Genomic DNA, 12,975 nt, shown 5'->3' with positions numbered 1-12,975 from the left:
TGTAAAGAATAACTTGAACTCTTATTAAGAAAGGTTACAGAAGGTAACACCCACCTCGGCTATTTTAATTTCTGTAAAACTGTAGATAGAACATAACTTTATCTTATAATGCGAGCAGCCTGTGTTTTCCTCAAAGATTTAATATATAGCATAAAATATCAGTTCTAAAGTTTAATACAAAAGCTTTTATTATTAGGAACAAGTAACAAAACAGTCGATGAAGTAATAGATAGGACGATAGTTACATCATCTGCCTTTAACAGTTATAATATTATACTCAGCGTAATGCGAAAGTTTGGAAAGCAGTTGGAGAGAGAGAGAGGTTCAAGGAGTAGGTACAGATGCCAGTGATGTAATCAAGTAATGCTAACACAGTTCTTATGGCTACTGGATATGCTTAAAAGGAGGTTTTACTGGGGATAATCCCATTCCTTCAAATTTATTTTAATTTTTTCGCTTCGTTCGTTTCTTTAAGAAGACTTTCCTCTCCTCCTCTTACAAGAAATAACTTGATACTATTTCTAACTATATCTTAACATTCTTATTATGAACGATAATCAGCAATCGACAGCTGTCAATAAATAATATCAAAAAAAAATATGTTCTAGGAATTAAGTTTAATACCAAAATTTAATAATGATTATCTATATTTAAATAAAAATTTTCGTATCACAATGTTAGTTGCCATACTCCTCCGAAACGGCTGGATTGATTTTTATGAAATCTTATATATTGTATATTTGGTAGGTCCGAGAATAGGTCGATAGTAGGTCGTAAACAATTTTTTACACCCCTAAAAAAATTCATTGCTCGTTTTTTAATTATTTTTTATGGCGATACATCGTTTGCCGAATCAGCTAGTAATATATTATTGTGTTGGATAACATTATATCCCGACATATATATATATATAACACCCACCTGACACGACAGACGTTGTTCTGTACATAATAAATAAAATACTGCTTTAATGAATTTTCAATAATATTTCATTACATCAAGGATTATTTCGTAAAATAATATGCTCCCTGTTTTTTTGATGAAATTGAAGAACGAGCCCAGAAGAACTCTCAATAAATTCTCTCATAGAAAATATGTCCATATACTATCTCTCAAGTTGGACTAAACTGCACTCCATGAAGTATTCTCCATTAGAATCCGTTCATTAGTTAGGGAGTTCACTGGAAATAAACATCAGGATACTGGGTTTATACTTATTAAGATTTTAATAATTATAACGTCATTATGAATAAATTAAATTTTTAGTCTATTAAAGTAACGTCATTTTGATGATGGTTTTAGAAGATTATTACAATTCCATAAATTATAACCGCTATTGGAGGATGAAGGTCGTGATAGAGGTACCTCTACAACCCATAATTAGTTATTGAATAAATAAATGTTTCTAAAATTCTTAGTGAATAACGTGTAGATTTGGAATACTAATAATAATAACTTGTTTTAGTTTGAGGCTTGACTTAACTGATGGCTTCGTTGCCAATGGTCTACATGAATGAAATAATAATTAACGGATATTGAACCGTATAATAAGAGCGATCGTTAGAGTCCTATTATAACTTAGTCATTAAAAGAGAGGGATGGAAAACTAAATATTTATTTACTTACGTGAATATCTGTCTGTTGGTCGCCATAATGAAGTCAATATCACGTTTTCTGGAATCATCGGGGCTAATCCAAGTCCATTTGCGATGTTCCGGCTTCATGAAGAAGGATTTCATCATATAGAGATCCTCCTTCTCTATGAAGTCAGCCAGCATCTGGCCTCGACCGTTCCGATTTCCATAACCAAATTACTCCACTCTCAACTCAACGCTGCTACTTTTGCCCAGTTTTGCGTTGAAGTCTCCCATGACAACATTGAAGTGGATCTTAGGAGTTTCATTGGCTGTTGAGATGTCTCAGTTTTATTTAGTTTTTTGTCCTGAATTTAAGACTTTCTGTCCGAAACTTCCTGAAGTTTAATTAACAATGTTTTTACAGGAAGTGCCATGGGATATCATAGATAGATGTGCCCTGCCGATCGTGTTGTGCCACGCTCTGGCGGTGGTGTTGTCAACGCTACTGAACGCCCTCCACATCAGCCAAATATCAGTTTTCACATTGTTCCTGTGGTTCGCGATCTCCATCACTGGAGCCCTGTGGTTCTACCACAACTTACAGGTAATTATTATATTTACCTATATCTTCTCAGGGATTACTACTTTCTATATGACATTATAGCGTTATGATTAACCGGCGTCGATCCAATTTTTATTTGAGTTCAAGTTCTGGAGAGATTTTTAAACTAAGACGGAAACGTTCACTCTTCCCGTTACTAAAGTTTGACATCGTTGGTTCGAAATTTATAACATGTTAGTTCCGTCTAGAATATTATTCATATTATTTATATATCATTATGTATTTATATAGTTTTAAAAGAACAGTCTTATAACCTGGAAGAGACCATCATCTCCAACACTTAAGTAATTTAACTGCGGGATGAAATTAGTGAGAAATGGCAAGGCAAAAAGTAATAATTATTTTGTTCCATGTAGATGACGGCTCACAGGTTCACCGACACTTGGCTACTTCATAGTCCCCAATGATTTCTATCTATTTCAAAGGTTGAAGGATTAAATGAAAGAATAGATATTTCACGATGATTTAAAGATGAAGAGTTTTTAAGAAGGAAGTTTAAAGTTAAGAAAAAATATAATCCAAGTGTAGGTATTATGCGAAAGCTGATAACATACACATTCTCACTTTTGTTTATTTTGATGTTTGTGTTTGTGATATCGAAATAACAGGTATTTATTGTCTGACAATCTGTTCATACCGCTTTTACTGATAGCTCATGTTACAAGAAGTAAGTTAGATTTTAGAAAACATTTAAGAACTCGGTGCGAAAAATTTAAAAGGGATGAAATTAGGAACAAAATCATGTTTAATCTGAGCGAAGTCGCTGACGGATCGTAATATAAATATCTAAACCATTGGAAATAGGATGTTGTTGCCTATTCAAAAGTACGTGTATTAGACCTTATAGGATAATGTCAGCTGAGAAGGACAAGGTCAGCAAGTACTTTGACTTAACTAACGAGATAACCGACAGATGAGTCGTTGACTGGACAATCATAACACGGATAGTCCTTACGGCGGTCTTATAGAGCGAAGAACCTCGATTAATATACCGAAAGGTTCTTGATAAGCGGTTGGCTCAAAGATCAGATACACATGCCTACTTCAAATAAAACACTTTTTTTATGAAAATAAAGGACGAGACGAGCAGGACGTTCAGCTAATGCTTATTGAAACGCCCTACCCATTAGAATGCAGTGCCGCTTAGGATTCTTGAAAAACCCAATAATTCTGAGCGGCACGACAATTACAATAGTCACCTTGAGACAAGATGTTAGGTCTAATTTGCTCAGTAATTTTACTACTACGGCGCCCTTCAGACCGAAACACAGTAAATGTTTACACATTACTGCTTCACGGCTGAAATAGGCGCCGTTGTGGTACCCATAATTTAGCTGGCTTCCTGTGCATAGGACCCTCCCACTGGTAAAGTAGTACTTTTAAAGTAATAAAACGCGTGTAATTGTAGTTGTGTTTTTACATTAGAATTTTGCGTAATAGTTACATTTTTATTATTATTTTAGTTAACCCGACGTTTCAAGATCTTCCCAGATCTCGTTTTCAGGGCCCTCGAGACCCCTAGTCCTAAAAGTGTTCTATTTAAATGTGTAACACTCACGTTAATCAAAGAAAATACTAAATAATGTTTATTATTTGACTTAAATGACTTAGTGCGTTTCATTTTAGCATTAAAGAGAACAATAAAATGTGAGTTACACACTTATCACGTGAACTTTATCTAAACGTTAAACGTATCTCCAGAGGTATACTAATGCCTTTCGAACTGTCACAGCAACCACGTCTAGTGGGAGGTTTAACTTTGAAGCTGGATGTTATTTTTTACAAATCTATATATATATATATATATATATATATATATATATATAATTAAATTAGTCTTTGTTTGAGGCTCTTTCACGCCTAAACCGCTGATCGTATTAACATGAAACTACAGCCATTTGATGCGAAATTTATCCTAGATGGTTTATTTTTTATTGTATAATTTACTTTTAAAATTCGCCCAGCGCAGCGGGCGGGAACGGCTAGTCACTACCTATATTCATATAAATCTATATGTTTACTTATGTAAATCTGGAATGATCTCTGGAACTTACAGTCGTATTTGAAAATTTATTTAATAATGTGATAAACAGATCACAAGAAAGCCTGTAACTCTTTCCAGAGGAAAAATACGTTTACGTGTTTAGGCCGCGATGGAAGAGGCAATATTATGTCGAAGTCATATCCACTACCAGCTTAAAAAAATCTCTATGCCGGTAGCAAAATAAGCTTTTCCAGGGACAAATAATGGGGGCCGTGGAGGCTATAAACTTTAGAGCTCACAGCCGCCAGGCGTCTCCTGACGAGACTCGAACCTTAGCCCGACGAAACTAAGGCACTTGTAGTGCCGCTCAGCATTTTTGGGTTTTTCAATAATTCTGAGCGGCACTGCATTCTAATGGGCAGAGCGTATCAATTATCATCAGCTGAACTCCCTGCTCGTCCCATTCCTAATTTTCATAAAAAAAATGCCGCTCGTTACCTTGAGATATAAGATGTTAAGTCTAATTTGCGCAGTAATGTCACTAGCTACGGCGCCCTTCAAACCGAATCATAGGCGAAATTGTGGTACCCATAATCTAGCCGGCATCGTATGCAAAGGAGACTCCCACTTGTTAGATATGGACGGAGTAAAGATCATTTAAGATCTAATATAATCTAAGTCTTTTGGAGCTTTATTTTCAAGAGGCTTCCCACTTTTAAGACTGTAGTCATTTTATAGTGAGGCATAGTAGTATGCCATCACTTAATAATATTTTGTAAAATGATGAATCTGTAAACATTGAAGACTGATTGTATAATTTTATTTCACTACGTGGTGGTATTCTGTATTATTTTATTATTTATAAGTCAGTGAGCGCGGCTACAAGATTTGCTACAATTTGTTCAAAAATAATATCATGGAATATTGATTTATTAATATAAACTATTTAGGTCCACGCTTTTTTTTATGGCAGTAAGGGACGAGACGAGCAGGACGTTCAGCTGATGGTAATTGATACGCCCTGCCAATTACAATGCAGTGACGCTCAGGATTCTTGAAAAAACCCAAACTGTCTGAGCGGCACTACAATTGCGCTCGTCACCTTGAGACATAAGATGTTAAGTCTCATTTGCCCAGTAATTTTACTAGCTACGGCGCCCTTCAGACCGAAACACGGTAATGCTTATACATGACTGCTTCACGGCAGAAATAGGCGACGTTGTAGTACCCATAATTCTGTGGCATCCTGTGGAAAGGTGCCTCCCACTGTTATAATCTACAGATGAAGTTGAATTATAAAAATTTCACTTGTAATAATTGTAACACCTTGACAGTTTCACAATTATCCATCAATCACTTCTTTTTAGTACAAAACCGCAGAGTACAGTAAGAAACTAACTAAAATACATAACCTCCTCCGTCCTTTTCCAACCCTATTGACTACCAAATTGACTATAATTCAAGACTTGATAGTATTTATGCGAAAATATTCTTTATAATCCATTATACAAAATGATATGAATATGAATTATGTTCACTCTCCATGACGTGAATGAAGATACGACGGATCGTTGAGTGTACCCGCGAGGCCGACATCACAAATCATTCTCTACTTTTATAGACTTTTTCATGTCATTACTAGACACCTGTATGTATATGAATCTTATTTATTATCAACTTCAGTTGAAGAGCAAAGATCTTAAATTTATTTAGGTATAACAGAAAAAGTTACTTTGAATACCTTTCATAAATTTCGATAAGTAATATTTTAATGTTGTTTCCATAGATAATTCGTCTAGATAGAGTCTCTTGCAATTAGATAACCGATGAAAACAGGTCAGGAATATAAGTTTAGTGTGCGTTACAAGCTACGTCTTACACTCGCGATTTGTATGACACTTTGTGGTAGTGTGCGTGAATTGCTTAAAATCACTGACCTGTATAAATACCACGACACTGGACAGGTTGTTCCATATGTTTGCCAGCAAATTTTTGTGCCTATATGGAGCGCCACTCGCGAGCGACCAGAGAACTAATTGTGGCGTATAATACAAATGGCTGCGAAGAAACGTACAATACTCTGAAGTATTTTTGCATTTTAAATTAATTTCATTCGTTTTTAGTGTTATTTTTACTTCAAGATTCAACTTAATAAAGTACACAATTTTAGTTTAAGTACCGCAGACTCTCGCAGACAGCGTCAAAATGGCGATTATCAAACATAAGGCACAAAAGCATTTTGACAGCCGCCAGTGCAGTGGTATTTAGTAGAGGTCAGTGCTCAAAATAGAGATTATTTGCAAATTCAAATATTTTTGTCATTTTTCCAGCTGTCATAGTCTATATAGTCTGTTTAAATGATCTATGGTTTTTTCACGTACGAAAAGCGTACGTTAACAAAAAGGATTACACGCTACGTCTTTCTCTTCTTATAGGTGAGATGGGCGGAAAATAAAGGGTTCACTGGCACAGTGTATTATTGTTATTTTTCTTGCATCTTCTTTCTAGTCTGAAGGAATTGCCTCCTACCATTACCCTACTCCGGTTATCAAATAATGTGTATAAAAAGCATCTCGTAGATATATCATACTAGCTGACCTGGCAAACGTTGTTTTGCCATATAAATTATATATGAAAACCTTCCTTGAGCTACAACGAATCTAATACAATAGATTTCATTGAGGTCGGTCGAATAGTTTAGGAGTTATTAGGGAACATACAAACATGCATTCTCTTTTTTTATATATATATATATATAGATAATTGAATATTTTTATTTTTATGATCACTGCAGCGAGTATTCTCTTGTTACCCCAGAGGAATGAAACAGCGTTGCTACTTTATAAAACGACAAACAAACTAACTTGAAAGCTATATTTTTACTTATTAATTTACATTCTTTTTACTTACTCGTGCAAGGCATTTAGTAATTGACGTTCGTGTATTTTGTTGCATCACTTTGCATATATTGTAATGATTTGTAAAATTAAATTGAAAATAAGAATCTGTAATACCATTCTGTTTTGAAAAGAGCAACCTTAGAGTTTCTTGCTCGTTCTTCTCTAAGGAAATCTGCCAACCAAACGCCTGCCTGTAAGAAAAACATGTCATATTTCAAGTGTAATGCAATTTACCTACGAAATAAAAATATTTTTGTTTGTTTGAATACAAAAACCAAAAATACATTGTTTGAACCCCCCACCATGGTGTCGTGGGGCACCATAAGAGTCAACGCGCCTACCTGTGCTTCTAAAATCCATTTCAATGGATCTTAATTAAACTTAATTAATACGGAAATACGTTTTTAACTAATTTGAAAATCTAATATATAAAATTATCATGTCGCTCATTGTTACCAAACTCCTCCGAAACGGCTGAACCAATTTGTATGAAATTTTGTGTGCGTATAGGGTAGGTCTGAGAATCGGCCAACATCTATTTTTGTACCCTACAAAAAATTCCATTTTTTTTTAATGATTTATATGGTAATACGACGTTTGCCGAGTCAGCTAGTGATAAATAACATGTTATTATTATTTATTTAAATATTTTAATTTCTAAATCATTATTCAGCAGTACCAGTCTGGAATTGTAACAAATTAAAGGCGTGTCTATTTAAGTTGTCTTGTTTTTAGAAACAGTATCTCTACTCCGTTCTATTTGCTAGTTAGTGTCAGGGGCCAGGGGAATACCGCTTTCCTGTCTTCTAAAATTATGTAATCGCTTTGTGAATTTCAATATGAAAAGATGATATAACAAAATAAACCATTTTTTTGTATGAAAATAAGGGACAAGACGAGCTGACGTTATATTAAGTCTCATTTGCCCAGTAATTTCACGAGCTACGGCGCCCTTCAGACCGAAACACAGTAATACTTACACATTACTGCTTCACGGCAGAAATAGGCACCGTTGTGGTACCTATAATCTAGCCGGCATCCTGTGCAAAGGAGCCTCCCACTGGTAAGCTCCCACCATATAGCATAATACAGAAAAAAGAATTATACAGCATAGAAAAAACACGAAAATATGTTGAAATATGAACATTTTAAATTGAATTTTATAGGCTAGTCGTGCTGCAGCTACATCTTTATTATTTTGCAGACGTATGATAAATTGGGAATAATAAAAAACCAATGCCCCGTGAATTTTTTTTTATTGGCTGATAGCATGAACCGACTTACTAAAAAGCATTACTATTTAAATAAAATGTACTTGCAAAAAACTTAACCAAATGCTGCTATCAAAAGCAGCTGACTCAGCGAGTTAATTAACATTAAGAGTATTGTATGATACCGTCTTAGTTTCAGCAGGCCTGGTAGCCAATGAAGGAACTACAAACTTTGGAAAAAATAACAATTACTCCACACGGACTAGTAAAAAAATAAGGACTCCGTGTCACCTTACATAACAGTGTAGCACCAAAATAAGCCGATTAACGTGTAAATACAATAGCCCCACGCACACACTTATACTACTACAGGCCGATAGGCGGCCATTATGAGAATTGTCGTCATCTGTGACAGATCCGTTTGCGCCTCCATAAAATAACTTAAAAGTGCCGACGTGCGTCGTGAAAAAGTGTAAAAACGATACTATACAAGTATTTGTGGCCATATATGATTAGTTAAGGGAGAAATAATTGTGTAACTAGTATCCCCCGTAACCGCACACACACTAGCATAACTGTGCTTCACTTGCTAATATCACGGCGCGTAGTCTTTCATTTTTTATTCGTCCGTGTCCGTAAGAAATGGAGTACATTTCTTAATTTGTATAAAAAATATGAAAAATTCAAGTTTAACATCTGCTGGCCAGAATAAATATTGAAACAATGAAAGATTTGTTAGAAAAACGTAATGTCTGTTGTAAGTTTTTCTGAGAAAATCAAATTAAAACTTTCATCATTTTGCTAATTCAAAGTAAATCAGGCTATAAACATGTCAATTCTTGGAACAATGTACAAATGTTTAATAAACAATTTTACAAACAAAAATATAAACAAGTTTGGACAGTCCAGTTTCCTTGACTGACAATTATTTCTTCTATCATTTAAAAGATGTACCAGAACTGCGTAAAAGTACCAACATTTAAAATGAATCTAGAATATATTCGCAATGATTTAAAAAAAAAATCTTAAGCTATTTATATCAATTCATTGATTACAATATTAATATTTTTGGTTGATTCGTGATAACACCTCAATTACGCAGAGTTAAAAATAAAACCCATTTTTCTCCTACATTCTCAGGAGTTGTCCCAATATCAACCTTATGTTTTTATTTACAAATTATTTTTATTAGAAATTAGTTTAAGTGTCTGAAGAAACTATTATTGTTGCACTTATTTTTTTAAGAAAGGGTATAAAACACCAGTGTATTTGCACTAATATGAGGGTAAAAAAAAAGCGCGTACACCTTCCTTAAAGGCCGGCAACACTCTTGTTATTCCTCTGGTGTTGCAAGAGAATGTGGGCGGCGGTGATCACTTAACACCAGGTGACCCGTACGCTCGTTTGGCCTCCTATTCCATAAAAAAAAACTTCTTCTGGCTCTCTGAGAACTTTATTATGGCCTTGAATGAGACTGAGCCGTCACACCCGCCTATGTAACGCTCTACGGTAAATTCGGCTCCAGTCGACTGTGTAGACTGACTTGCTCAATTGGTCTTATTAAAGTTGCCTTGAAGAAGTTCTTCCTTGTTTCGCGCAGTTATAAGTTCCCATGGATACTTAAAAAGGATCAACAAGTTTTTTACTAATGCAAAATATACTAGAATACAAAACTTTAGACCAAACTGTGTAATAAATTATGTTAAATTTGTGAAGAGAATATTTTATGCAGTCTCGTTTTGCCTTTGCTCTGGTGTTGCAAGAAGATGTGGCGGTGATCACTTAACTTTAGGTTACCCGTACGTTCGTTTGTCCTCCTGTTCATTAAAAAGTAGAAATTTACTTATAATTGGACGTAATTCCAGAAAACATTCCAATCCACAATCATGTCGAAATTGAGTTAAGAACACAACTGTAATTCACGGACTGACAAAAAATGGCAGCTACTGTCACTCTTTAAATGACATCATGACTTAGTAACTTGTATGGAATACACTAATATTTATTAAACTTTAAACACGAATTTCTTAAAATGGGATGTTTGTAACTTGGAACATTTTTCAGGAGCTCTGTCCAATTGCACTCGTATTAATGCTGCAAAATGTATAACAATTTCTTATACTTTAATGAAACAAACAAAAAAGACAATTTTCATACAGGAAACATAACATGTACATAGGGGTATAAAGATAGAAGCTAATAGCAAGTTATTTTTATATTTTTAAGACAAATATTCCTTTATACGCATTCTCCCATACAGTTCCCACACATTTGGACTCTAGCCATAGAAACAGCAGTGGGTGTAACAATGAGCTATTACTCTGACCGGGTGTCCGGACCGAAATGTTCATTATAACAGAATCACTAACTTAGGTCACAGTAATCCCCTCATCACACTGCATATGCCAGTTCAAGCTAAGAGCACGTGCTGAAGATTATGTAACGCTGCACAAGGCATGCATTAAGACTACTAGTTTCACATATTGTACCTTAAGTCGCGCGTTTATTTTGTATAAACCACCTAACCTAACCTATTGTTAAATGGCCATAAAACTAAATATATAAAACTAGCAGACCCGACAGACGTTGTTCTGTAATAAATAAAATACTGATTTTTTATGAATTCGTCAATAATATTTCATCACATCAAAAATTATTTCGTAAAATTGTTTCACAGCAGAACTGTCAAACCACGAGTCAATAAATTCTCCAATACAAAATATATATTCATACAAAACAAATATTGGCAATAAAAATAGAATAAAATGACAGATTCCTAATTCAAATGAAGTATTTTGTTTATTTTTAACTGTTACAGTATTTATGGCCAGACTTAGTATAGGGTGCTATAACATAAATTACTTTCTTAATGATACCATAGATTAGGAATGGAGCGATATGACAATTCTGTGTGACTCAAGCGTGATTCTATGCAAACTTTCCTGATTTTTATATCACGATTATAACAAGTTAAGGAGGAATAGATAAAATCCGATGGCGATGAAGCCAAGTTAGGGCAAAGAAGTCAAGAAGTGGAGTGGGCGTTGCTCGTCTGTATTGGTGAGTAAGCGATAGTGCCGCATCTTTAAAGGTCACGCCATCCCGTGGGAGGAACAATACCCGCCAGAGCTATGAGCGAATTTACATAACTCACGAATTCATAGGACATTCACAATGAGATCATCTTATTGAGCTGTTATTATACATTAAGCTTAATCCGTTCACGCTATTTGTATTAGATGATTGACGTAGCAATGACGCCGCATTTTATACTCCTATGTAGGTACTTTATTGACCTTTCAGGAAACTAAAAATATTGAATAAAAGTAATGATATTTTGGATTATCAGTTGAAGTCATTGAAATCCATTTTGGATTACCATTGCCGTTCAGGCATTATCTATAAATATTTTTAAATATTTTATTGAAAAATATCTCTGTCGTTAATCTTACTACTCCACAGCTGAATATTTAAGTGATCAGACAGCCTGGAACTAGATTATAATTATAGCAATGTTTTATTGATAAATATCTCTGTCGTAAATCCTACTACTCCACAGCTGAATATTTAAGTGATCAGACAGCCTGGAACTAGATTATAATTATAGCAATGACAATGACAGTAGATTATTGTATATTTTAATAAAAATAGCGCAAAAAAAAGAATCCTGGGAGAGTTTCTTGCGCCGCTTCTTCTCTCTCAGAGCGCCATTTGTTTTCGAAGCGGTAGTAGTATCTAGTATATTAGAAACGACATTAAAACGAATTCTAAATGAATCAATTTTGAGAAAATAAATACCTTTTATATACAGCAACGAGTTGCGGTTTCGTTTCCGCTTGGATCATTAGAACTTGTATCTATCATTGTGTGTTTGTGATACTATTCGAGAGTTCGAGAGCTTGTGCAAGTGGACCTCCAGCTTCCTCACTGGGCGCATCATACAGGTCGTTTTCGACGGTTATTGCTCGAACCCGAAGCCCGTGAATGCTGGAGTGCCCCAAATCTGTGTGCTATCTCCCACGCTATTTCTTCTGCATATCAATGATATGTTGGACACCTCCAACATACATTGCTATGCAGACGACAGCACTGATGATGCCGTATACACGGCATCATCAACGTCTCTCTCGGGAAATCGTCGACCAGTGCCGGGAGAAGCGTGTGTCTTCTCAAATTTGCGCGTTTACCACTAAACAAACCCCAATTGTCGTATCACCGCTCTTCGACAGCACTTCCCTTAAAGCCTCGCCTAGTATCGTAATACTGGGTCCCGAAATCTCGAGCCATGGCCAATTTCATGGCCATCTAGAGGGCAAAGCCAAATTGGCTTCGAAGAAACTGGGCGTCATTAATAGAGCACGACAATACTTCAAGCCGGCCCACATTCTAGCGCTCTACAAAGCGCAGGTCCGGCCACTCATGGAGTATTGCTGTCATCTCTGGTCTGGCGCACCCCAGTATCAGCTCGATCCATTTGACCGCGTGCAACGCAGAGCAGCTCGAATTGTCGAGGACCCAGTGCTCTGTAAACGGCTGGATCACTTGGCGTTGCGTAGAGACGTCGCTTCATTGTGTGTCTTCTACCGCATTTATCACGGGGAGTGTTCCGAAGAGCTGTTTAACCTGATTCCTGCCGCCAAATTCCACCTTCGCACGACACGCCACAAGTTAGGATATCATC

At 35.6% G+C, this 12,975-nt stretch overlaps 1 protein-coding gene across 2 annotated transcripts in view; it reads left to right on the top strand.

The window, feature by feature from the left end:
- The window catches only part of LOC126972231 (D-beta-hydroxybutyrate dehydrogenase, mitochondrial), an 86,533-nt gene that overhangs the window by 27,111 nt on the left and 46,447 nt on the right, over positions 1-12,975 (top strand). For both annotated transcript variants that reach the window (XM_050818876.1, XM_050818877.1), the window contains exon 3: positions 2,002-2,181. In XM_050818876.1, coding sequence (XP_050674833.1) covers positions 2,002-2,181 — 180 coding nt within the window. The remainder of the gene's footprint in view (positions 1-2,001; positions 2,182-12,975) is intronic.

This window comes from Leptidea sinapis, chromosome 25, assembly GCF_905404315.1.
Source record: "Leptidea sinapis chromosome 25, ilLepSina1.1, whole genome shotgun sequence".
Classification (NCBI taxonomy): domain Eukaryota; kingdom Metazoa; phylum Arthropoda; class Insecta; order Lepidoptera; family Pieridae; genus Leptidea; species Leptidea sinapis.
The sequence above is the reverse complement of the archived record's forward strand: the minus strand, read 5'-3'. Positions and strand labels throughout refer to the sequence as shown.